The sequence below is a fragment of the Lipotes vexillifer genome, unplaced genomic scaffold, assembly GCF_000442215.2.
Source record: "Lipotes vexillifer unplaced genomic scaffold, Lipotes_vexillifer_v1.1 scaffold236, whole genome shotgun sequence".
Lineage (NCBI taxonomy): Eukaryota > Metazoa > Chordata > Mammalia > Artiodactyla > Lipotidae > Lipotes > Lipotes vexillifer.
This window is the reverse complement of record NW_006773295.1, coordinates 1,713,378-1,739,476: the sequence shown is the minus strand read 5'-3', so window position 1 is coordinate 1,739,476 and position 26,099 is coordinate 1,713,378. Positions and strand designations below refer to the sequence as shown.

General features: G+C 50.5%; 2 protein-coding genes across 2 annotated transcripts in view; one reads left to right on the top strand and one right to left on the bottom strand.

Moving 5' to 3' along the window:
• ACACB (acetyl-CoA carboxylase beta) overlaps nucleotides 1–16,535 on the top strand; it is a 98,680-nt gene extending 82,145 nt beyond the window's left edge. Inside the window, exons 40-53 of the mRNA XM_007448226.1 lie at nucleotides 451–548; nucleotides 1,576–1,696; nucleotides 3,432–3,542; nucleotides 4,411–4,554; nucleotides 5,845–5,965; nucleotides 7,541–7,637; nucleotides 9,471–9,567; nucleotides 10,945–11,080; nucleotides 12,069–12,246; nucleotides 13,850–13,962; nucleotides 14,899–15,053; nucleotides 15,760–15,930; nucleotides 16,044–16,180; nucleotides 16,409–16,535. Of these exons, the coding sequence (XP_007448288.1) occupies nucleotides 451–548; nucleotides 1,576–1,696; nucleotides 3,432–3,542; nucleotides 4,411–4,554; nucleotides 5,845–5,965; nucleotides 7,541–7,637; nucleotides 9,471–9,567; nucleotides 10,945–11,080; nucleotides 12,069–12,246; nucleotides 13,850–13,962; nucleotides 14,899–15,053; nucleotides 15,760–15,930; nucleotides 16,044–16,180; nucleotides 16,409–16,535 (1,806 nt within the window). The remainder of the gene's footprint in view (nucleotides 1–450; nucleotides 549–1,575; nucleotides 1,697–3,431; nucleotides 3,543–4,410; nucleotides 4,555–5,844; nucleotides 5,966–7,540; nucleotides 7,638–9,470; nucleotides 9,568–10,944; nucleotides 11,081–12,068; nucleotides 12,247–13,849; nucleotides 13,963–14,898; nucleotides 15,054–15,759; nucleotides 15,931–16,043; nucleotides 16,181–16,408) is intronic.
• A 7,008-nt stretch (nucleotides 16,536–23,543) lies between these two features.
• FOXN4 (forkhead box N4) overlaps nucleotides 23,544–26,099 on the bottom strand; it is a 23,181-nt gene continuing 20,625 nt past the window's right edge. The window contains exons 8-9 of the mRNA XM_007448225.1: nucleotides 24,860–25,252; nucleotides 23,544–23,803 (exon numbers count right to left, since the gene is read on the bottom strand). Coding sequence (XP_007448287.1) covers nucleotides 23,544–23,803; nucleotides 24,860–25,252 — 653 coding nt within the window. The remainder of the gene's footprint in view (nucleotides 23,804–24,859; nucleotides 25,253–26,099) is intronic.

The following is a 26,099-nucleotide window of genomic DNA, read 5'->3' as shown; positions in this document are numbered from 1 at the left end:
CTCCCCCCCCCCCCCCCCCGCCAAAGGGGCAAAAATTATTCTTTTCATGTAAAAAGCATACACACACACATATATGTATACATACATATACACATTACATAAACAATATATCTACAATAAAATTTTATTGGTGTGGGGGGGTTGGCATTAAGAAAAAAAAGCCCCGTAGGGGAAAGAGAATGAAAAGATGATTAAAAAACATTAAATCAGAGAACCCAGGAAGAAAGTGAGGTTGTATTGTAAGGACCAGTGGAAAGCACAGAGCAGACCTTCAGTTTATTGCTGTTATTAACATGGCATTAACATCAGACAGGTGACTGTGTTATTAACATGGTGTTATTAACACCCCCGCCCCCACCCACCCAACACAGTGTTGACATTAAAACAAAACAGTGGCTGTTGAATGCAGGAAGCTGGACTCATAGCCTTACTGAAGTATATATTTTTAAGGGAATTAAATACCTGTACCTGACTCCCCAAGACTACACCACAATCAGCTCCCTGAACTCCGTCCATTGTAAACACATCGAGGACGAAGGAGAATCCAGGTAAGTAACTTACCAGGCAGCTCCTTCATTTTGCCTGTGGTTAATTTCAGCTACTCCCAGGGGAATCTGCCTCTTCGCCTCTGGGCTTGTGACAGTATATCAAGCCGGTGGTAGTGTTTGTACAATGGGACCCCCGAGCTCCACTGGGGGCACTGATAGCTCAGACACTTGGGGCATCCTTTAGGGTGAGCCCATCCTTGTCATCCCAGAATGAGGCACGCCCTTTGCAAAAATGACACATCATGCGAGGAGAATTAGGTCGGATTCCCACAGTGTCCCCAGAGCTGCAGGTTCACATTTTGTGACCAAATTAGCCAAACTGACTCAGCAGTGATTTGGTGAGCTGGGAAGATGCCAGGAGGGCCTGCTCCGTGAGAACGTCAAGGGCAATACCGGCTGTCTTTTTCAGGGAAGGTTGTGGGTTTTTTAAATCAGAATTTCCCAGGCTGAGTTTCCTGGAATGTTAGTGATTTGGGAGGATGGGGGGGAGTGAAAATTTTCCATAGTCAAGTAAGTTTGGGAAACACTGGGTTAAATGAGATCCAACAAGCATCTTTATTGCAGGCCTTCTCAGAACATTTAATGCACTGAAATGCCTTGTGAATCCCTAATGGGTTAGGCTGTACAGTGTACTTATATGGCCATAGAATCTTGATGGATTGATTGATTATGAACCAAGTGGCTTCTCCTTGTATACCCCCATGTCTCTGTAGACCAAAGGCTATTCTAGATTGCTTCTGGAGGAATGCAGGGTGGGGTGACATTTCATTAGGACAGCCTCTGAATAGGCAAACTTTATCTTTGGTTGGAGGGGTGATGATTATCGATGCTGTACTTGCCCTTCTAGAAACTTTAGGGCCAGTCATCAGGGGCCTAGACCCCCGCCTTCATCTCACCTCTGGCTGCTTTATCACTTTCCAATCCCTCACCTTGCTTAGCCTTCCTTCCTCGGGTCCTTGGGAAACGCGTCAGCCTTGGATTTTTCTGGGCTAGAGCTCAGTGTTTAACTCGCATTTGGTTCTTGAAGGTATGTCATCACGGATATCATTGGGAAGGAGGATGGCCTGGGCGTAGAGAATCTGAGGGGCTCAGGCATGATTGCTGGGGAGACCTCCCTGGATTATGATGAGATTGTCACCATCAGCTTGGTGAGTCCCCTCCTATTTTCTTTTCCGTCTCAACTTTTTATTATAGAAACTTTAAAATAGTCAAGAAAGCAAAGAGAATTGCTAATGAGCCCTATGTACTCATCACCAGCTCCAACAATTATCAACGTGTAACCATTCCTATGTCCCCAGTCCCTCTGCCCCCCTGTTCTGGAATATTTTAAAGCAAACTCCACTTAATCTTTCCATCTGTAAGTACCCCAATGTGGATCTTTACTAGATTAATTTTTTAAAAACATAACCACAGTACTGTTACACCCAACAGTATCAATGGCAATTCTTTAATATCATCAGAACACAGTTTGGGTTCAGTTTGAATAGTTATCTCAAAAATATCTTGTTAGAGTTGGTTGGTTTGAATCAGGGGCCAATCACCTCTTATTTAAAAGGTACTGAGTATTTAGAAGAACTTTTGTCCAATTTTAACTGGTACTAAATGACTCTCTTCCCGCTCCCCAGTTTGGCCTTTTCAAAAATATTTTCTGTTTCTGGTAGAGTCATAGTAATAGTACTTTTCAATGGTAAACTGTCCCTCAAGATATGACTTTTACCTTCAGTGTTGTATCTTCAGTTTCCAAGGTGGAAGATGTTGGCCATGAGTGTCTTCCTTAGGCTTGTTTTCTACATGTCATTTAAATGTGTTTCATATATATTTCAAAATAAAAAGATTTATGCATATATTTACATATTCCAAAATATTTTTATTTTGAAGAATATAAAAAGATATGTATATCTTTATATATTCCAAAAATATAGAAACATATATGTATCTTTTATTTATATATATACAGACAGGCACACCTTAGAGATGTTGCATTAAAATATCCTTTATTGGGCTTCCCTGGTGGCGCAGTGGTTGAGAGTCCGCCTGCCGATGCAGGGAACACGGGTTCATGCCCCGGTCCGGGAAGATCCCACATGCTGCAGAGCAGCTGGGCCCGTGAGCCATGGCCGCTGAGCCTGTGCGTCCAGAGCCTGTGCTCCGCAACAGGAGAGGCCACAACAGTGAGAGGCCCGCATACCACAAAAAAAATAAATAAATTAAATAAATAAATAAATAAATAAATAATCCTTTATTGCTAGAAAATGCTAACCATCATCTGACATGCAGGGTTGCCAGAAACCTTAAGTTTGTTATAAAAAAAAAAAAAGCAATATCCGTGAAGTGCAATAAAACGAGATCTGCCTGTATGTCTTTTTATTTTGAAATAGTTTAGGGCACACCAGATAACGAGATAGCATAGGCAGGTCCTATGTACCCATCACCCAGCTTCCCCCATGACAGTATAACCATCAGACGTGATCAAAACTGGGACATTGACGTTGACACAATACTGTTAACTCGGTACAGACCTCGCTCGGATTTTTCCTGTTTCACACGCCCTCCTAGGCCTCCTTTGGTTGTGTGAACGGCTGCAGTGCCTCAGGAGTGACCAAGCTCAGAAGAGCCACAGACATGCCTCTTGAAGCAAGAACCAGAACATTCCACTTCTGCTGTCTTTACAACACTCTTCTTTGCTAACCCCATTCTTTCTGGTTAGGAGGCTGAGGTCAGGCACCCTGAAGGAAGGCTTGTGTCACGCTGTTTGGCCTCCAATCAGGTTGCCAGTGGCCAAGCTTAGCTTCCGTTGGTGCCCAGTGGGTCCCTGGGCTGTCCCCACTGTGGGAGGTGGGGCACGTGGCCCTGGGGAATGCAGGAGGGATCCTGTCTCCACAGGTGACCTGCCGAGCCCTTGGGATCGGGGCCTACCTGGTGAGGCTGGGCCAGCGAGTGATCCAGGTGGAGAATTCCCACATCATCCTGACAGGGGCAATGGCTCTCAACAAGGTGACCTTGAAGGGGCCACTGGGGAGTGGACATGTAGGGGCGGGGTGGGGGAGGGGTCATTTTAACTTTCCCAGTGTCCGCGATGGGGGATTTTTCTCAACATGAAACCAGTTTCATGCCTACTGATGTAAGAGCTGTTTTTTCCATTTTGCAGTTATATGGGCCTGTTATGAGCCAAAAAAAAAAATGTATATATATTAAGCTCTTCTGGTGGAACTAACTCTGTATTACTGTAATTTAAATTTTTAAATATTTTTGAAATGTTAAAAATTATTAAAATGGCATTACACATTGCAGAAAATTGGAAAAAGACCCCCCAAAAAGTAATTTTGCTCCTACTATAATTTTGGCATATTTTCCTCTCGTCTTATATCTTAACATGGTTAGACTCCTGGTGAGTGCAGTTTCATTCGACTTTTTTCACGGTATTAAAATGCTTTCCACATTGCTGTAAAGCTTCCATAGCATAATATCTGCTAAAACCCCACTGAGGGTCTCAAAGTCCGGCCTCTGAAACGGCAGCATCACCTGGGATCACATAAAAATGCAAATTCTCAGGCCACACTGCAGACCTGCTGCGTCAGAAATGTTAGGTAGGGTTTTGCTTTGGAGTTGACTAGAGTAATCAGCTGGATCACTGGTTCTCAAATTGTGCTACATACTGGAATTTTCTGGAAGTTAAAAAAGAAAATACCAAAGATTCTGATGTAATTGGTCTGGGTACAGCCGGGGCATCGGGACTTTTGAAAGCTCCCAGATGATTCTAACATGCAGCCAGGGTTGAGGACCACTGAGGGAGATGACTTCCGAACAGGTGGAAGGGCCCCGGGCCGGGCAGAACCTTGCTAACCCTGCCGTGTCAAAGCAGGTCCTGGGCAGAGAGGTTTACACATCCAACAACCAGCTGGGCGGCGTGCAGATCATGCATTACAATGGTGTCTCCCATGTCACCGTGCCGGATGACTTCGAGGGTGTTTGTACCATCCTGGAGTGGCTGTCCTATATGCCAAAGGTGCAGTATCCCCCTCTGCAGCTAAGAGCCTGGAAGACTCTGTTGTCAAGTTCATTTGCCAGGGGGTGTGGGGAACAGGGAGCACTGAAGATGTGTCTGGGTTTAATTTTTCTTTACTCCTCCCTCCTTCCCTCTCTGATACCAAGCCCTGTACTTGCTGTTCTTTGCTTTTTTTTTTTAATGCCATTGTAAGGATGCTCTCTGTCAATCCTTTAGAAGGAGGTGGCAATTTCAATGTGGATGGACATGTGTTAAATGTGGAATGATGTATTTAATGAATTTAAAAACAAAATGGAGTTCTTACAACTCCTACACCAAGACCAAGATTTAAGAGTCATCACTAACATTTACTGAGCACTTACTAAAGCCATTATGTGAAGCCCTTTATCTTTATAATGTTGTTAAATCCTCACAACAGCCCTATCATAGAGCTGCTATTATTATTACCACTTTACAGATAAGGAAATTGAGATTTAAAGAAATGCAGTACCTTGTCCAAGGTAATATGGCCAGTGAGTGAGTGGAAACAAGCCTCTAAAATGCACATGCCATCCTGTATGACAATTACTAGCAAACTAATTACCCTGAGATAATACAGCTAGAATTTTACACACAAGGTGCTTTGAATTTTAATGTCGAACATCAGTAGCTTTAATATTTATTTTTAAATCTTTGTTTGTTAATCCCACAACTCAGGGAGTTAATTGCTAAATATCCTCTTTATACCCAGGGAAATAGTTTATACTTAATTTACAAAAAAAATCACCTCTGTGCTATTTCCATGTCATTGTAAATTCTCTAAGGGAATAGTCGATGGTTGGTGCCTGAACAAACAGAATAAAAGGCTGTTCTCTAACAACAACAAAAAATAGTTGGCATTTCCTCTCATCAAAAGACGTAACATTGGACAACAGAGAATCCTCAAGCTTTGCAGTCAGGCTCGATTTGATTTTTGGCTTCCTCCTCCGTAGTAATGGGGCCTCAGGACCATCTCCTAATCTTTCTGAGCCTCGGTTTCCTCATCTGTGAAATGGGAATAACAATAGCACCCACCCCAGGGTGTTACCATGATGGTTAAGTGACGTGTAGAGCCCGGCGCTTACTAGCCCCCCCTCACCAAATGCTACTCATAAATGTGATGATGAGCTATTTGGGGTTGGGCTTCTGTCACGTAACCAGGCATCACCACCAGAGCAGGAGAGGAGGGCAAAGAGCAGACTGCAGACGTTATCGACAGACACAGAGGACAGACACAGAGGACTGAGTTGGAGACGCGGCTTTCTTTTCTAGGATAATCGCAGCCCTGTCCCAATCATCACACCCACTGACCCCATTGACAGAGAGATTGAATTCCAGCCATCTCGCTCACCCTATGACCCCCGGTGGTTGCTTGCAGGAAGGCCTCACCCAAGTAAGTCCTAAAGGGCTTTGCCTGAGACCTGGGTCTCGGGGCTTCTTTTCTGCGCCTGGGATAAAGGAACATGTCAATAGAAGCACTGTTACTTGGTCAGATACCCCAGAGGGATACACCTGAGATCGAATGCAAAGGGGGTGGAGGAATGGAGATTTTTCTCTAAGCTTTTCCTGAGCTATTGACCAAGAAGGGGTGGAAACAGCCTCCAGTTTCTGAGCTGATGGATGGAGGTGAAGGGTAGCAGAGGTCATGGCCTCCCTCCCCGAATTTCCCCAAATGCGGTTACATAGGTGGAAACTCTGATGCTGTGACATCAGGGTTTCAAAGAGAAGAATGCTCCTCTCTCTCCCTCTCTCTCTCTTTCTTTCTTTTTCGATTTGGCTAAACCTAATAAGGTAATTCTCCATGAGTTTACTCAGGACGAGTAACTTAGCCTCTTCCGTACCCACGTTTACAGATTCACATGGATAGATGTGCACACACACGTTCACACACACCCATGTGCACCCACATGCTTTCACACACACAGTTCTTTCTCTCTCGCTTTCTCTCTCTCTCTCTGAAAGGGACAGGTAGGCCTCCTGGAAGTATTTGATTACATTCGGAGCAACCAGAACAGGAAAGCTGAGCTGCCCCTGTTACCACAATCCCGAGTCTAGAATTTCACACGCTGTCCCCTTTAGAACTTGGCCTCCCCATCCAGCTGTGTGGGGCAGGGGACGTGCTGCCAGGAGCGTGCCAGGCCTTGCCAGCAGAAGAAGCCCCATGCCCTGCTTCTCCCTCTGCCATTTCTCTTGGGCTTTCTCGCCTGCGAGCACTGGCTTTATCTTGATTTTAAAAACGCCTAATATATTACTGACAGTTTTCTCCAGCTAGTCGGGCCAGCCCCCAGGCAGACACTGAGGTTGGGCTGCTTTGTTCCCAGAAGCCCAACCTCCCACTCCTGCAACTTGAGATCTCTCATGCTACCTGGCACCTCTTGTCCAAACAGCAGTCATTTACACCGTGGTGTGGATTCCTGGCACCACGTCCTCTCCAGGGATGCCTGCAATTGACATCATCATATTCTTTCTCTCTCTCTCTCTCTCTCTCTCTCTCTCTCTCTCTCTCTCTCTCTCTCTCTCAAACTGAACACTTTCTTCCCAGTTAAATGGTTTTGAAGCTGCAGCCACCATGTCAGGGATGGGTTTTTTGGGGCAGGTGGTCCCTTCTTGAAATCCTACCTTCCGAAGGCATCCATCAGCTCTCTTTGCCTCTTGGGAAGAAAAGGCAGAGACTGTGATTAGGGTCTCCTTGTGTTTGGCCTTGACAGGAGTTGATGTATATAGTTGGATGTTCTGTATGGACTGAATTCCTGACTTGCTGTATTTTCTGCAGCCCTGGTTTTGTGTGTTGGGGGGCGGGGGAAGGGTTGGTATCTGTGTAGTTTTCCAGGAAAAAAGGTATTTGGGCTGTCAAGGTCAGGCTGTCCTTAGAGAGACAGGAGAGCAGTCTGCTCCTCCAGGCGGACGCGGTGCGGGGGGCCCTTATCAACCCAGCCCCTGGCCTGGGCTTCTGCGCTTCTGCCCACAGCCCTGAAGGGATCCTGGCAGAGTGGATTCTTCGACCAGGGCACTTTCAAGGAAATCATGGTGCCCTGGGCCCAGACCGTGGTGACAGGACGAGCAAGGTACCTCTGAGGGTGGGGCAGGCAGCACACACCTGGCCTCCCCAGGTATTGGGACTCCCAGGTACAAAGCCAGGGATTCTTTCCTCCTAGGTGGCCCCTAGGGACACTTTTCTCCTGGCCCCAGGATTTTCTGAAAGAAAAAGCAGTGGGGGGCAGGGGGGATGGTTTTCTGGATGATGAACTTCTGCATGAAGTCTGGATTTGTCTGTGGCTTTAGAAGGCATCTCAGCCAACCTCTTGCTGGGGGCCAGCACCCTTGCCCCTCGTGTCTGCCCCTGGGGCAGGGCTCCCTAGCCAGGGGGGCCATGGACCCCTTTGGGAATCAGAAGGTGGTACTCCCCCCGGAAACTGCGCAGACAGTCAGAACTGTGAATTCCCATTTCAGGAGGGCCACAGGCAGGAACCCCTGTTGTAGACCATAACGGGCAGAAGGCTTAAATGCTTGAATGCTTTGAAAGCGGAGCCTCACATTCCTCAGTGGTGTAGCCCTTACCTTTTTGGATCACTCCAGCTGCCCAAAAGTTCCTCTTTATATGGAGCCCAAAGCAGCATCCTCATAATTTACCACTCAGATCCCTGACGCGATGTAGTTGCTTCAAGTCCAGGTTCTGGAGTTGGACCTGAGCTCTGTCATTCACCCTCTCTGGGCCTTTACATCCTCATCTGTAAAATGGGGGTAATAATTCGACACCTCCCCCACCCCAAAGGATTGTTGTGATGATTAGAAGAAATAACATATGTTAGGCACTTAAAAAATAAACAAGGAGTTCCCTGGCGGTCGAGTGGTTAAGACTCCACGCTTCCACTGCAGGGGGCGCAGGTTTGCTCCCTGGTCAGGGAACTAAGATCCCACGGCCAAAAAATTAAAAAATAAATAATAAATAAATAAATAAAAAGCTTTAAAAAAATCATAACCACTCCACAGGTGGTAGCAGCTCCCATCACTGTCATTATTGTTGTTATTATTTACCTCCCTGCAATAACTATGAAAATACTAAGCCTAGTATTGGAACTTAGCTGTTCTCCATGTTTTATTTTTTTTTAATATGTTTTTTAAACATGAGATGAAATCTACTCCTCCCTCCATAAGGAAGCTCTTTATTTGAAGACTGCTCTCCCCAAACCTGCCTCATACAACTGTTGGGAGTGTAAATGAGAGTAATTAAGTGCTGCATGTGGCTGGGGGCAGCCAGTGGTAAGCGGTGATAGATACCGATGCCACGGACTCCCCATGACTGAAGCTCCTTCAGGCTCAGCATCCCTCAGTCCTTTTCTAGATGTGACGAGGTGTCTGGACCCACGCTGTCCACCATGGTAGCTGCTGGCCACACGTGACAGTTCATATTAAGATGAGTTACAGTGAAAGAGCACGACACATATTCAGTTCCTCCGCTGTCACTGCCACATTCCAAATGCTCAGTGGTCACGTGCAGCTCGCGGCTGCCACACTGGTCAGGCAGATAGAGAACGTGGCCATCATCACGGAAGGTTCTAGTGGACAGTGCTGCCCCCGTCCCTGCACTGGCCTGACCCTTCCCCCAAACATGGCCGCTGTTGCCCCAACAAGGGCACCCAAAGGACCTTGCCAGCCTGCTAGTTTGTGAGGCTTTTCACTGCTTTGGGGCAGCTGCTTTGCCTTCCGGTAAAATAACCTGGCAGACTGAAAACAGCACTCTCTTCTATATGCCCTCATCCTGGCCACCCAAGACCCAGCCCCTATGCCCGTAGAATATCACGTGTAGAATATCAGCTCGGGCTGGCTGGACTCACCGGTCCCCGAATCTGCCTGGGATGCTGCCCAGCGCCCCAGTTCCCTTGTGCTCCACCTTGCAGGCTGGGGGGGATCCCCGTCGGAGTGATCGCTGCAGAGACACGGACAGTGGAGTTGGCTGTGCCTGCAGACCCTGCCAACCTGGATTCCGAGGCCAAGGTTAGGGGCCAGGGAGCTGGGGCTGCTATTTTCGTGTTGTCCTGGGTTTTTTTTAATTGAAGTGTAGTTTACTTACATTATCATATTCCTTTCAGGTGTACAGCACAGTGATTCAGCATTTTTACAGATTATGCTCCATTAAAAGTTATTACAAGATAATGGCTATAGTTCCCTGTGCTATACAATAGATCCTCGTTGCTTATCTATTTTATACATTGCAGTTTGTATCTCTTAATCCCATACCCCTAATATGCCCCTCCCGCCTTCCCTTTCACCTTCGGTAACCACTAGTTTGCTTTCTATCTGTGAGCCTGTTTCTGTTTTGCATATGTGTTCATCTGTATTATTTTTTAGATTCTACATATAAGTGATATCCTGTGTTTGTCTTTCTCTGACTTATTTCACTAAGTATAATATTCTCTAAGTCCATCCACATTACTGCAAATGTCAGAATTTTATTCTTGTTAATGGTTGAATAGTATTCCATTGTGTATATATACCACATCTTCTTTATCCATTCATCTGTTGGTGGGCACTTGGGTTCCTTCCATGTCTTGGCTATTGTAAATAGCGCTGCTGTGAACATTGGGGTGCATGTATCTTTTCAAATTAGTGATTTTGTTTTCTTTGGATATATACCCAGGAGCAGAAGTGCCAGATTGTATGGTAGTTCTATTTTTAGCTTTTTGAGAAACCTCCTTACTGTTTTCCAGAGTAGCTGCACCAATTAACATTCCCACCAGCATTGTACGAGGGTTCCCTTTCGTCCGCATCCTCACCAACATTTGTTGTTGTAGACTTTTTGATGATAGCCATTCTGACAGGTGTGAGGTGACATCTCATGGTAGTTTTTCTGGGGCTGCTGTTTTGGCTGGCTCAGCTGACAAGAGTGGGTCCTAGGTGGTCACACGTCTGTCTTTCCAGCTCAGAGACCCAGGGGAGTCCTTGGCCCTGGGGGTCTTCAACACACTCTGTGGGATGCATAATGCTCTGCACTGTCTTCCTCAGAGGATGGCGGGTCCCTAGGAATCCCTCCCACCTCCAGCCCCCATCGCTGTTGCTATTTCTAGGGTGGGCCACACCGCATACTGGGAGGAGTTCAGAAGTCAGAGGGCAGGTCCTCGGACCCCACTCAGTGGCCTCTACTAGCTTGGTGCCTGTCTGTGGGCAACAGGAACCTCCCTGGGCTGCAGAGTGAGGGTCACATGTCTGAGGGTTACAGACGAGCTGTGGGCCTTCCCCATGAGCCCTGGCTCCGGCCTTGGTGCCAACTCAGGTCAGACTGCCTGTCCTCCGGGGCAAAGTGTGGGCGGCCGTCCCGTGTTCCGGGGCTGCCCTTGCACAGAGGAATCGGACCCAGGCCACTCTGTGTTCCAGATAATCCAGCAGGCAGGCCAGGTGTGGTTCCCAGACTCGGCCTACAAGACAGCCCAGGCCATCCAGGATTTCAACCGGGAGAAGTTGCCCCTCATGATCTTTGCCAACTGGAGGGGGTTCTCCGGTGGCATGAAAGGTAAAGTGGCCTTCCTTGTGGGTGCCCTGAAGCCTCGGGGTCAGCACTGAGGACAGCCCCCTCGGGGTCCCACCATCACTTTAGCTCAGCTCCCCCAACCCTGAGCCATTCAGGTAACGCCGTCCGTTTTACAGTTGAGGAACTGAGGGTGCCTGGTGTGACTTGCTAGAGGTCATGGTCACACCAGGAGTGGCAGGGACGGCCCCAGGAAGCTGCCCAGTGACCTGGGCTGTCACCTCCCCACTTGGTAAGATGGGGAGAAGGCGCCTGCCCTCCTCAGGGGGCTGCTGTGAGCATCAGTGACCTGACAGTCACACAAGTGCTTTTAAAGCCACCAAGCGCATTTCAAGATGCAGTGACAATCAGTGGGATGTTGAGGAAAGAGCCGGACGGGGGCCGGCAGACCTGGTCTGAATCCTTGCTGGGTGGGTGACTGCTCGAGCCGCAGTTTCCCTCCTCTATGAGGGGAGTAAGAATAGGACCAACTCAAGGGCCAAGGTGAGGACTCGCTGAGCCCATCACTGGCACGTGGTGTTTACTCTCAGTGTGATTATGGTGGATTTTGTTATGGTGCTGTTGTTACCATGTAGGGTGCCTGGTACTGGATGGGCACCTCTTGGTAGAGAATAAGGACCAACTGCCTGTGGACAGGAGGGAAGGGCCTGTGTTATTGTTGGGGAGGGTTCTGTTCTGGGAATAGTGGGACAGGCCAGGTGCATCTCGGAGTCAGAGCTGGAAGGAATCTTAGAAATCGTTCTGTGCCTCCTTTTCCAGGTGTGGACACTGAGGCCCAGGAAGGGAGGGGGACCCGTCCAAGGTCCCGTGGGCACTTAGGGAGCAATCTGGGCCAGTTCCTGCCTCTCGGCCCAGTGAGAGTCTTTCCGTAGCGCTGTACAGCCTCCCAGCTGACCACGCTCTCCCAGAACCCCCAGGACAGTGAAGACCGGGGCCTGCAGTCACCTCACCAGGCGGCTGCCTTGCCTTTCAGACATGTACGACCAGGTGCTGAAGTTTGGAGCCTACATCGTGGATGGCCTCCGGAAGTACAAACAACCTATCCTGATCTACATCCCACCCTGTGCGGAGCTCCGGGGAGGCTCCTGGGCGGTCATGGACACCTCCATCAACCCACTGTGCATAGAAATATACGCGGACAAAGAGAGCAGGTGGATGCGCCACCCCCAACCCACCTTAGCCTTTTCTTGTTCTCACTCCCAGTCCTTAGGCCCCATCACCTTTGAGCCACTGGCTTGAGGATCGCAGGGGTGTTCTGAGTTTCTGAAGGGACAGAGAGCCTCCAGTTTTACCAATCTGAAACTAGCATCCAGTGTGCAATTGGATTGTCTCAGTAGAATTAGTGGCTGGAGCCCAGAAGTGGTGGAGGAATTGTTGTCTCTTCTTTCATTACCTATACTCACCTGCTTCCCAAGGAAGTTTGCAGTCAAATTAAGAAAGACCCAAAGCATCTGAGCTACCTGGCAGCCAGGATGAAAAGGGAAATATGACCAGTCATCTAGTTCTTACTAGACTCTGAGTCTCTCCCAAAGCTCTCCTGTAGAGACTGGGTTTTTTTCAGTTTTATAACCCAGGGCCCAGTACAGTGCCTGACTCCTAGTGGGTGCTTGGGAAATACTGGCCAAACAAATGACTGAATGAATACTTGCATAAGAGGATACCACTTCTTCAGGGGAGAGAAACCTTCTTGGCACTTTTTTTTTTTTTTAAATCAGGAATTCATCCCAGGAACTCTTACAGAAAGGATAATGACAATAATACTTGCAACTCAGTGTTTGAGTGCCTTCAAAATGAAGACTATGCCAAATGCTGTGTAGACTCTAAAGGCTTCAAGAGTAGTTCTGCCCAAAGTATAGATAGGCACCTTCTTCCCATGTCTATTCCCTTATTCATTCCTTAATCCAATGAATATTTATTAGGTACCTCCTATGTCTCAGGCGGTGGGTTAGGCATTGTGATATGGTGCAAATGAGCCAAACTTGCCCTGCCTTCAGTGACCCTAGACCTTCATGGAAGGCTGCTGAGATCACCCTCCAGGAAGACTAAGGACGAGAACAGCCTTGAATGGGGTCATCATTAACTTTTCACTCTGGCCACCAGGAAGCTCAGAGCTACATATAGTATTGCTCAGGGTTTCCAAGCTATCAAAAGGAAAGGGGGCAGGGGGAGACTGAGGGGTGAGTGAGAGAGTTGGGAATGAGAGGGTCACTCATACCTTGGATCCCTCAGTGTGCCTTTGTGTGCTTTAAGGAGTTCAGAAACAGTGCCCTGGCCCTAGGAGAGCAGAGATTAGGAAGGCCAGAAAGGACTGTGGCTGAAGAGCTCGAGGCTTATGTTGTTCTGGAGAAAGTCATATGCTCTTGGAGCTGAAAGGGCCTTCAAGAGTTCAGAATAGTCCATTCCATTTTTTACTTTTTGGCCTCACCATGAGGCATGTGAGATCTTAGTTCCTCGACCAGGAATCAAACCTGCGCCCCCTGCAGTGGGAGCACGGAGTGCGAACCGCTGGACCGCCAGGGAAGTCCCAGAACACTTTATTTTAAAAGCTGGTTTAGTTCTTCATTCTATGGATGTAGAAGCAGATGACCAGAGAGGGGAAGTGACTTGCCCAGGGTCACACAGTGAGTCAATGAAAGAGCAGAGGACTGACACCAGATTTCCTGGCTGTCTTGCCTCCCCCTGCCGTGTCCTCTGGCTGTCGCTTGCTGGGGGACACCTCATACACCCCCCCCACCCCCGCTGCTGTTTTTTCAGAGCGAGTGTTCTGGAGCCAGAGGGAACAGTGGAGATTAAGTACCGGAAGAAAGATCTGGTAAAGACCATGAGAAGAATCGACCCAATTTACAGGGAGCTTGTGGAACAGCTAGGTGAGTGGGTCTGAAGTGAATCACTTCTCAGAGGTCAAGAGAGGCTCAGCCTGCTCATTGCTGGAGGTTTCTGGTATGTTAAAAATAGTGAAGACATACCAAAACACAGCAGCAAAAATTATGAGATATTTTAAATGTTCACATACAGTGTATCAACTCCTTTAACATTAAAACATACACACTATGCCTTAGTGAATGTATTTCTCGGCACACAGGATATAATAATTGAAGTATTTTGAGCCAATAAGAAACATTAGAATTTTGGTAGCAAAACTACCCTTTAGAATTTTTCCTTCAGACATATTTTTGTTTGCGTGACAGCTTTGTTTCACTTGTAACTTTAGGTGTAATTCTCTTTAAAAGTCCATGTTAGGTGTCAATGTCTTTATAACTGATCTGTGTCATCATAAATTCACAGGATTTATGATGATGGTGATGACGGGTGTATAATTTCTTTGATTTGGTGTCAGGGTAATGCTGATATCACAGGGAGAGTTGAGAAGTGTTTCCTCCTATTTTCTGAGTTTGAATTGGCACTATGTCTTTAAATCTTTGATAGCGGATTTCTAACTACAAAGTCAACTTCTTTATTATATATAGGAATGTTCAGTTTAATCTGTTTCCTCTTAGGTGAGCTTTCATAGTTTGTATATTTCAAGGAATTGGTCTGTTTCATCTAAATTATTGAATTGGCATAGACTTGTTTATAATATTCCCTTATTAGATTTTACCATATATATTAAAAATGGTAACTGATAGTGTCCTGTAAGCACAGCGGGCCTGATAAAAGGGGATACATTTGAAGTTGCGTGTTGAATGCTGTCTTGCAACGCTGGGTGCATTTTTGAGACTGCACGAGCGACTTGACTTCTGGGCATTATCAGAATTAAAGCTGAGGCCTGTCTTGCCCACCCTGGTTCTTGCCCTTGCCTGCAGGAATGTCTGAGCTCTCCGACAAGCACCGCAAGGAGCTGGAGGGCCAGCTGAAGGCCCGGGAGGACCTGCTACTGCCCATCTACCACCAGGTGGCGGTGCAGTTCGCCGACCTGCATGACAAGCCCAGCAGGATGTTGGAGAAGGGTGCCATCTCTGTAAGAGCCTGCAGCTCTAGGGTCGGCGCGAATGGCCCATTCTAAGGTCACCTGGTTTCCAACACACAGAGGATATGTGGGCTCAGGGCTTTGGGATGAGTCAAATGCCACACGTTAGAATCACCTGGGGAGCTTTAAAATAAAACAATCCTAGTGCCTAGGTGGCTCTCCAGACCAATTAAATCAGAATATGGGTGGTGGGAGTGGGGAGAAGCCAGGCATCAGTATTTTTTTCTTCAGATCCCCAAGAGATTCCAATAGGTAGCCAAGTTTGGGAACCACCAGTCTAACCTCTGTGTGTGTTTAGAACTGCTGGTCCAGATTTGGGAACCATTGTTCCCACCCTGCATTCACCCACCACTGACCATCACAACCCCGCTCTATTGCCCTGTCCCCACGAGGACATCCCCAGTCCTGCTCCCTCTGCGTCCCGTGCTCCTTCCTACCTCGCCTAAGCCCTCCGTACCTCTGGTGAGCCCGTGTTCTGTGTCTGGCGGTGGACGTGGGCACCAGGTTTGTTCCCCAGGAGAGGCAGCCTAGAGACCTGGCAGTGTCCTGCCTCTGCCACCTCCCCAAGCCTCAGTTTCCCGGCCTGTAAAATGGGAATGGTCCCAGAGCTTTCCCCAGCACAGGGCCAGGCCCCGGCAGCCTCCCGAGTCCCCTGCCCCACCGTTTCTGGGGGCTCAGGCCCGGGGCTCGTCCGCAGGACATCTTGGATTGGAAGACTGCCCGCACCTTCCTGTACTGGCGCCTGCGTCGCCTGCTGCTGGAGGACCAGGTCAAGCAAGAGGTCCTGAAGGCCTGCAGCGACCTCAGCCACGTGCACGTCCAGTCCATGCTGCGCCGCTGGTTCATGGAGATGGAGGGGGCTGTCAAGGTAGGCCTGGGGCAGAGATAGGTGGGCTGGCAGGCGGGGGCCAAGGGGGGCCCGAGGGGGAGCCCCGCCCGGCAGGGTGTCCCTCCCTGACGCAGCCTCTGTTCGCTCCCCAGGCCTACCTATGGGACAACAACCAGACGGCGGTGCAGTGGCTGGAGCAGCATTGGCAGGCGGGGGAGGGGCTGCGCTCCACCATCCGGGAGAACATAGAGTACTTGAAGCGAGACTCTGTCCTCAAGACCATCCGAGGGTGAGTGCCCGCCCCGCCTGCCCACCCACCTCTTGGACTTGTCAGCAAACGCAAAAGCCAGGACTCGTGTGACAGTGACCACAGCAGGAAGAGTGTTGGGAGCTCTGGGTGGTTGGCTGCCCTCCCCCAGGAATGGGAAGGGGCCCTGCACAGGGATCTGGGGCTGCCGTAGGGCCCATTGAACTCAGGGGCAGGAATGACCTCGCCCTTCTTTCCCCTCCCATGCAGCCTGGTTCAAGAAAACCCCGAGGTGGCCGTGGACTCCGTGGTGTACATATGCCAGCACATCAGCCCGGCCGAGCGGGCCCAGATCATTCACCTCCTGTCCACCATGGACAGCCCGGCCTCCACCTGACCCCGGTCCTGCCGGTCACTTGCAGGTCCACGGGCAAGAGAAACCACACTGATCTGCTGACTGCAGGCCCTCGCCTGCACCTTGGGAGTTTGCTTTTTAAAATTGCTGCAAGGCTGCTGACCCCCAAGTCACTCCTGTTTCAATAAAAGGCTCAGAAGTGGCCCCTTCCAAGCAGAAATCACCTCCTCTCCATTGTTGGGAAGTCTGTTTTTTGTCTCTTAAGACATTTTGCTGCGTCACTGAGTTGAATTGAACCCAAACACCCCAGTTTCCAGCCACTTTCCGGTGCCTGCTTTCTGGGATCCAGGTGTTCTTTTTAGGCTCATTTTATATCAGAGCATGGAATCTTTATTATTATTCTTACTCTGAGACCAGCTCATGATGTAAGCATCTCATAGCAGCATAACAAAGAAAGAAAAATAGAGACAAGGCAAGAGAAAACCTATTTTTGTAATGGTGCTTATTCGGATCCTGTTGAGTCACCCAGGGAAGGGTATGAATGATTTTTTATTAAGAGTGTAAAATGGTATTTTGTTCCCCACGTGGCCCCTAGTAGTGAATCACTAGCAACGTCCCATTACCAGGCTTAGTTCTCTCATTAGCAGAGAATTGCATAGCCGTAGGTTCAAGGGCATTGGGAGACTTCTTTTATGTGATTCACAGCCCTCTGCCTGCCCCTTCCCTCCGAGGAGGGGAGCACGAGCCCCCCCATGTCCTGGAGGGCGCATGAAGAGGCAGGCATCCTCCAGCCCAGGTTGGGAGGACAAAGAAGAGAAGGAAAGCCTTCTCCAAACTCTCAGCCCAGCTTGCTCACAGGTGTCGCCGCTGTGCTTGCCGTCACCTGCCTTGGAGGGCCCTTCGGGTCACCTTCACTCTTTCGCCTCTTGCCTCGATGTCTGTTGGTGGGATCTGGCCCTGACGGACAGAGCTGTTTATTCCTGAGGACTGGAGCGTGAGGACCACACTGATTCACTCTGGGAGGGCTTCGCACTGCATCCGCCAGTACCCAGCTCTGAAGGCCGCACAGCGTCAGGACCTGCGATCCTTCTGGCCCCATCCATCTGTCCCTGGGTGCCAGTGATGGGAGGGAGTTGGCCACCCTCCACTGCTGTGATGGGCACTTTGAGGACACCAAACATTTCACCTGTCCAACTTGGAGGCCGGCGAGGTTGCCCGGGGAAGCCCCTACAAGCTGGGGTGCTGGAGGATGTCCGAGGCCATCGGCCAATGACAGCTCTGGCCGATGAAGGTGGTGTGGGTGCCGTGAGGGCTGAGAGAAAGATAAATTAGCCGTTGTCGCATCCTGAGGCTGGAGGGGGGCAGGGAAGAGTCCATGCTGCTTTGAGAACTGAATGCTTTCTGTTGCGGGGAGGCCCTGCTGGTTTGGGAGGGATGATAAGTCGATGACTAGCTGCTACCCAGGAACAGTGGGTGGAGGAACCTGCCAGGAAATGTGTGGAATGAATAATTTTTTGAAGGAAGCACTTTGGCCTTGGCTTATTTGGACCAGAGAAAGCAGGCCGCCTCACTGGGGAATCACTGCCCATTCTCCGACAACCACTGAGATCTTGTGCAAGCCCCCATCTCAGGAGGACAAAGCTCTGATTTGACTTCCCCTCCCGAAGGCCACCGGGGGAACCACTTCATGCTTGCAGCTCAATTTCAAACATGGACACAAGCTGCTGTCTGCCGGCAGCTGAACAGACTTCCCTGATAGGGTCGACTTTTCTTCCCTCGAGAGACTTAGCACAGGCGCCTCCAGGGAAGGGAGAAAGGATCAGACCACTGAGTGTGCACAGAGGCCTGGGTGGGCAGCCCGGGTCTAAACTGAATGTTCAGGGTGACGGCCACTGGCTACCTCCAGTGCCCTGGCCTCGTCCCATGCAATCCCATGAGCTTTTGAGGTGGATGCTACAACTCTGTCTACTTTCTGTCTCTCTGAACTTAGCTATTCTAGGTACCTCATATAAGTAGAATCGTACAGTATTTGTCTTTTTGTGACCGGCTTATTTCATTTAGTATAATGTACTCAAGGTTCATTTGTGCTGTAGCCGGTGTCAGAGTTGCCTTCCTTTTTGAGGTTGAATAATAATTCCATCGTATATATAGATCACATTTTGTTTATCCATCATCCATCGATGGACACTTGGGCTGCTGTGAATAGTGCTGCTATGAACATGAATAGCAAATATCTGTTCGAGTCTCTACTTTCACTTTTCTTTTGGGTATATTCCCAGAGGGGAATTGCTGGGTCATATGGCAAATCTGTATTTAAGTGTTTGAGGAACAGTCACTGTTTTCCTTGGGGCTACACCATTTTACATTCCCACCATCACTGCTCGAGGGTTCTGATGTGTTCACATCCTCATTAACACATGTTGTTTTCTGTTTGTTGTTTTTTTATGGTAGCCATCCTATTGGGTGGAGCCTAGAAGCCATTTTAATTCAAAAGACACTGAACCTTTTTCCTTGCATCCCTCAGACATCTTGGGCGGGATGTACAGACCCCACCAGCGAGCCTTTAAATTCCCAATTCCTCTGCCTCTGCTTCCGTTGCCCACTCAGCTGCTCCTCCCCCAGTTGCCCTGCCTCCCTTCCTTCCGCCAATGAAGTTTCCCATGTTTCAGCTGCCTATTTAGTCCTTGCCCTGCTACCCCTGGACTCAGGGGACTGTGACTCTGGAGATGGAAGGTTCAGCATCTGTACCCAGAGGAAGAACGGCATCGGTTCAACCAGCATCCTCCAGAGGCACCACCTCATCTCCTGCTTCTGACCTTTTATCCTTCCCCTAACCTCCACCAGCTGCCCTTCAGGAGCAAACACTACACCAGGCAGTACGGTGCCGTGGAAGGGGCCAGGAGATCTGCAGACCCAGGGTTAAATCCCAGCGGCGTAACCTCAGAGTTTTGGCTCCTTTTTTATTTATTTATTTAATTAATTTATTTATTTTGCGGTATGCAGGCCTCTCACTGTTGTGGCCTCTCCCGCCGTGGAGCACAGGCTCCGGATGCGCAGGCTCAGCGGCCATGGCTCACTGGCCCAACAGCTCCGCGGCATGTGGGATCCTCCCGGACCGGGGCACGAACCCGCGTCCCCTGCATCGGCAGGCGGACTCCCAACCACTGTGTTGGCTCCTTTTTAAACCAGCAAGTAGACAGTGTCCACTGAGCCCTCTGAGACTGACGATTGACTGTGGGGAAGCAGAGTGTCATCGGAATCCCATCTCTACCCCTTGCTAATCACAGGTAAGCTACTCGGCCTCTCTGAGCCTCCATTTCCTCTTCTGTAAAATGGGAGTGTGTTTGTTTTCTACAGCTGCTGTAACAATTAGCACAAACTCAGTGGCTTAAAAACAACACAAATTTATTCTCTTACAGTTCTGGAGGTCAGGAGTCCGAAATAGGTCTCGCTGGGCTAAAATCAGGGTGCTGGCAAGGCTGCAGTCCTTCTAGAAGCCCTAAGGGAGAATCTGTTTTCTTGCCTTTTGACGCTTCTAGAGGCCTCGTTCCATCTTCAGAGCTTGACATTGACTTCCCTCTTCTGCTTTGAGCCTGTGATTACATTGGGCCCACCTGGATAATCCAGGATGCTCTCCCAGCTTAAGGGTAGCTGATGAGCAACATTAATTCCATCTGCTACCTTAATTCCCTTTGCCATGTAGCATAAAGTCACAGGTGCTGGGGATCAGGATGTGGCTGCCTTTGGGGGCCATTATTCCGCCCACCACAGGGGGTGACAGCTTTACACCATGGGGAGTAGGAGGGAAAAATAAGATACACTGTGTCATAGTGCACATTGTAGCATGGAGTAAGCCCCCTCTGCTCTTAAGCCAGTGTTATTTGTCTTTTTGTTGTTAGACTGTGGGTGATTTCTCGTGGAGGGGGAAGAAAAGCTGCATGATCATGATCTGAGACTCAGTTTTCTCATCTGGGAAATGGGACCATCCCACTGGCTGAGTGTCTGGTTGTGCTGTTTCAGGGAGATGCTGCCGGAGCATCGTTTGACTCCACGATGCACACGGCAGGCCCTCAAAGGGTGGCAATGAGTATGTTTCTCCCATTAGTTGGCCAACTGCAGAGAAACCCTCAACTAAGCCTCATTCCTCCGTCTCTCCTCTATGCTTTCTTCTGGCGTCAGTGTGGTCCCTGCACAGGTGGGGTTCTGGCTGTGACTGGGGCTCTTGCCCAGAGCCCGTGACTCTGTGGCCTTGGCATTTTTGCCCTGACTCTGTACATACCTGGCCCCATTTGCCTGTGGTAAGGAATGGATGTGACTCAAGAAAGGACTCCCCAGCCCTCTCCACGTGGTGATCCAGCCACTCAGGCTCCATCCTCCCAGCTTAGCACCCCAGGAGGAGGGCACCCCTCTGTCTCAGAGCTTCTACAAATCCCCCAGGTGATGCTTATTGGCTGTGACCAATATGGCCTGAGTCACTTGCCCCCCAGTCGGTCACCAGGGATGCCCGGGGGTTGTGATGCTCTTATTGGTCAGGCCTGAGTCACAGGGCCACCCTGGAGCCAAGCTGAGGAAGAGGGGTGCTGGGGAGAGAAAGGCAGCCCAGGGCTGCTGCAGGCACCCCCTCCCTGCGGCCTGCCTGTTCTCCACTGAGGTGGGGCCCCATTCAGCACTTCCCAATACCACCCACAGCCCCATCATCCCCTACCTTCCCTACTTGCTAATCGTTGCATATGTGTGAATCTGGTCTCCCCAGTGAGGCTGCAAGCCCCTTCCTGGGTGGGCTTAAGAGTTCAACCAACTCCTAATTAATATGCCCTTTTGCTGTTACCTTGGGCGGCAAGTCACCTCCGTTAATCCTGAGCCTCAGTTTCTCCGTCTGCAAAATGGGTGTAATAACTAGTAAGACACGCCTCTTAGGGTTGTAGCGAGGATGGAATGAGCTAATTTACAGCAGTGACTGGCGCAGGGCCTGGTGCTGAAAAGGGTGCCCCCTCCTCCCACCTTGGTGCCTTCTCTGACCCCAGGCGGGCACCAAAAGCCAGCTCTGGGGAGTGCCGCTGAGCTCGGGCTCTGGACCTGGCACACACGGACTCAGTCCTGCCTCTTCGCTGGACCCCAAGTCCTACCCACCCTCTCTGAGCCTCGCCTTCTGAACAGTAAGCGGGGTTCACATCACTGCCTGAGCGTATGCCCATCCAGAGCCTGGCACCATGGGATGGTGACCGGCGGCCAGGCTAATTTTACTGATAACAACGAAGTCCTCCCAGTGTCTGGCACGATGGGAACCTGGCATCAGAAGACCTGGGTTCAGTGTTCCCTCTCTGGGCCTCGGTTTTCCCATCTGTGAGGGGGGTGTCTCCGCTGTGAGGGGCGAGGGGCGCTGTTGTCCTTTACCCCTCCCTCCCCCATCAACCCCCCCCCCCCACCCAAGCCACAGAGCTGCGTTCAGCCTTTATTGACAGAAGACGGTTCTCCACCACAATGGTACACAGTCCTGGCATCACCCGAACACGCGTCTTCCTTAATGACTCAGACATCTTATCGGCGGGGGGCGGGTCATGTCACACAAAGCAGCAGAGCAGTGCCAGTCAGACGGGCAGCACTGAGCTGTGTGTAACGATGGTGATGCTTGGTGGAAAGTTCCAGAATTAGGAAGAAGTTAGAGATGGTCCTTTGAGACAGGCCTGAACACCAAGCCTCCCAGGTGGCTGTGGATTATTCAGAAAATTCTGGCTCTAGGGTTCAGGAACTCCCAGATGTAGGAATCCAACATCCAGTTGGTCAGGACAGTGGTGTAAGCTGCTGCCGTAGGCCAATCCCTGGTTACCTCCTCTTGTCCCAGCCCACTCACCTGGGTCCCCTCTAACCCGACTGTCTGCAGAACCTGCCACTTGGAAAGTCAGTAACTGGCAACAAGAGGGGGGAAAGAAACAAAAAAGGTCACGGGGCAGTGAGACAGGCCAAAAAGTGCCCATAAATACTCTGCATTGCGGCTTCGACAGCCCCACTCGCTACGTGGGTCAAATTTTACCTGGTTCACAGTTTACTTTCTTTCCATCAGGGGTGTCTTCAATTCCAGTACAAAAAGCCCCCTACCATTCCTCCCATTCCCATCCTGACTTGAAGCCCCCAGCGCTCAAAACTAGGTTGTCTCTCTTTTGAGGTACACGTGGCAAGAGATTCGAATCATGACTGAACGGTTAGAAAAATATCTGGTCTCTAATTTTTAAAAATAGGATGTTTCACAGTATCAAAAGTGCTTGCTTGTTCTAAAAAGCAGCCCAAGGCTGCAAAGAGCTTAAGAGCCAGTTGGAGACATGGTGTGCGGGTAACTTAGGAGTTAGGATCGCTGGGCTGCAGGGAGGGACCATAGAGTCTTGTGCCAGGAGCCACGGGCTGAGTTTGACGAAGTGGCCTGGACATGCTCCAATAAATATAAATAAATGTTTGCAGGGTCACAGTGCCCGGCATGGCCCAGGGATTCGCTCTGTGAAACCCTAACGGACTAAGGGAGAAGGGAGCCCGGAGGCCCGCGGGGCAGGTGCCTGGTTCAGAGTTCAAGTTGCTCCAGTCCAAGGGAAGTTGTACGGTCTGCCAGCCCCGCTCCCAGCCTCAGGGCCTGTCCGCCGGAGGCTAAGGCAGGTGTTTCATCCTAGGAGAATAATAAATTAAAGGCCTTCCCCCTGGGGTGTTTGCGTGGCACACCAATGCGTCCCAAAGCGGGCTGCAGGTTGTTTGGGAGCCAGACTGGGGGAGCAGTCTAGAGAGACCTTGTACTCAGCTCGGCTAGGCCTCGCATCTCAAGCCTCGGAGGAGCATCGAGAGTGGGGGAGGCGGGGATGCTTGTCCGCTCTCCTCTGTCCTCCCGACTTGGGGAGGCCCCAGAAACTCCCCGCAGAGGCCAGGGAGATCAACTACTGCCCTGTCGGCCAGCAGCCCCAGCGACCGTTCAGAGGCCTGTGGGAGGGTGAGGGGCCTTTCTTGCAGGAACACCCGGCTCGGTGAGCATCCTTCCTGGGCCCAGGTTCTGGGGCAGGCGAGGCCGTGGGCTCAAAGCAGGGCTATAGGCTTGTTCCCTGGGGCTCCCGTGTACTGAGAGGAGGAGGTGACGGATGGCGTGGCCGCACTGTCCGGGGTCGAGTAGGTGCTGTAGAGACCGGTCACCTGCAGGTCCGGGAAGGACTGGTCACTGCCGCCGGAGACAGGGGTCAGGCCCAAGGCCCCCAGCTCACAGCCCAGTGGGGAGTCTCCAAAGGCGCCCAGTGTGTCCAGACTGAAGCCCTCATCCTTGATTTCCTCCCAGAGGTTCCCTTTCAAAGACAAGAGCGTTCATGTCAATCGGACCCGAGTTCGAAGCCCGTCTTAGGGCTGAGGCAGAGACCACCTGTGCTGTTTAAAGTCACGCGTCACAGGAGAGCATGGAGGAGCCAGCGTCCCCGGCCCTTCCCTCTCCACTGGGCGTCCTTGGGAACATCACTACCATCTCAGAGCCTTGGGCTCCTCGGGAGGGAATGAGATGATCAGAGAACCCACCGCCTAGGATTGAGAGGCTGAAACTAGGCGATGAGTGGGAAACGCTCGGCCCTCGTTAAGTGGTACCATCATGGTCAAAGCCAGGGGACAAAACCATGATTTCCCCAGCACGTTTTAACTGCACAATAATCCAGGCGGAGAAGCAGGGCAGTTCAAACATACCCGTTCCACAGCTGTAACTGACTAACTTGCTAACTAACTAACCTGATACCTTGTCCATTTCCCTCACTAGACACGCAACTCGAGGGCAGAGGATTTCTCGGCCGGTGGCTGGCACACAGTAGGCGCACCAGTGTTAGCGAATGGATGACTTATGAGCCATCACTGAAGCCTGAACTCCCCTTGCTCATTCATTCATTCGTTCCCCCTGTATTGAGGATGACCGTGTGGGTCAGAGTGTGACCTGGCACGAGGCTGGCACATGCAGGTTGAAGCAGATACTGGTTGAAAGTTTGGGGTCAGAGAGGCCCGGGTTGAAATCCCAGCTCTGCCACTTACTAGCCTGGCGACCTCAGGCCAGTGACTTCACTTCTCTTGGCCTCAGTTTCCTCATCGGCAGAATGGGAATATGAAATGGCAGTGGCCTCCCAGGACTGTTGCAGGATGATGCCTCTGAAGTGCTTGGCACAAGGCCTGTTATACTGCAAGTGCTAACTAAATGCTTGCTGTAATTTGCTAGGATTAGGTGGTTGGGAAGTGTTTTCCAAAGGGACGCGCTATGGGTTAAATGCAGACCGCCCCCCTTTCCCTTCCCTCCCTGACCTTTTGGGCTGCCCCTCCCCCAGCCTGCCCCTCCCCGCTCTGTTCCCCTCCCCCCCTCCCTCCAGCCTCACCCTGCAGAGCGAAGTCCATGATGCTGGGGTCCAGGGCGTCCACCTCGGTGTTCATGTCGGTGCTGATGCTGATGAAGTCCACAGGTGCCCTTCCCACGGTGGGCTGGGGGAGGGGGCTGGGGCTCAGGTCCGGCAAGGCATGCAGGGGTGGGGTCTGGGCCGGGGCAGGAGAGTCTGGGGTGAGATGTGCCTGGGGCTGGACCTGGTGGTGCAGGGGAACCGACTGCAGGGACAGGGTCATCAGTGGCTGGGGTGGGAGCTGGGAGACGGCCAGGCAGCTGTGGGCCATGGCCACCGTGGTGGCATGGGTCAGCACGGGGGCCTCAGGCTCCCCTGGCTTGCCAGGGCGTCGGCAGCTTTCTGGCCTGTCCGAGATCAGCTTGTCCAGCTCCTCTGCAGGCAAGTGGGAGAGGTCACTCATCAGAAGCCACCCTACAGTTTCTGGGTCCCAGCCCAGGCCTGGATTCAAATCCCAGTGATTTTAGCAAAAGCCTCCTGGACTCTCTGGGCCTCACTCAGCCTCTTCATCTATGAGATGGCATCACACACGGTGCACAGGGTTGTGAAAGTGGAATGAAATCACAGATTACATAGGGACTTTGAGGAATGAGAGGATAACATGGGCTCCTCCCATGGGGACAGTGTTTTACAGGACAATCCTATAACTCTAGGACTTCACTTAAACCTCATCACAGCCCTACAAGAGGGAGGTAAGGCAGAGATTACAAATCCCACGAGATTGGGACAAAATTTATTAACATACAAGGGGTCCTAGCCACTCCCTCCTGCTAAAGAGACATGAAGCGTTGCTGTGGATTGAAACTTGGATCCTCCTTAATGCTCTTGGATAGAACAAGACGCAAATTACTCTTGAATTATTTTTGGTTGTTGGCTTGTATCTCATTGACTACAACACAGTTTTGAGACTGGATCACTAGGGTCCCAGGATCTATTTGGGTTGCACCCATTTTAGAAACGAGGACACTTGGAATTTAGAAGGTGAAATGGCCTGCCCTAGCTCTCACACCAAATATGTGTCAGGACGGGCCCTGGATCTCGAACCAAACCCCGGAGCTCTCAGCTCAGGGCCTACTGGATCCTGCTATGGCCTTTCTCCCCATCTTACTGAATTGTTCATCTCTGAGCTAGACTGCTATCCCCCTTGATACTCAAACCTCAAACACGATGACATTCACAGGGCCAGGCCAAATATTCCTGAGGCTGGGTGGCATTAGCCTCC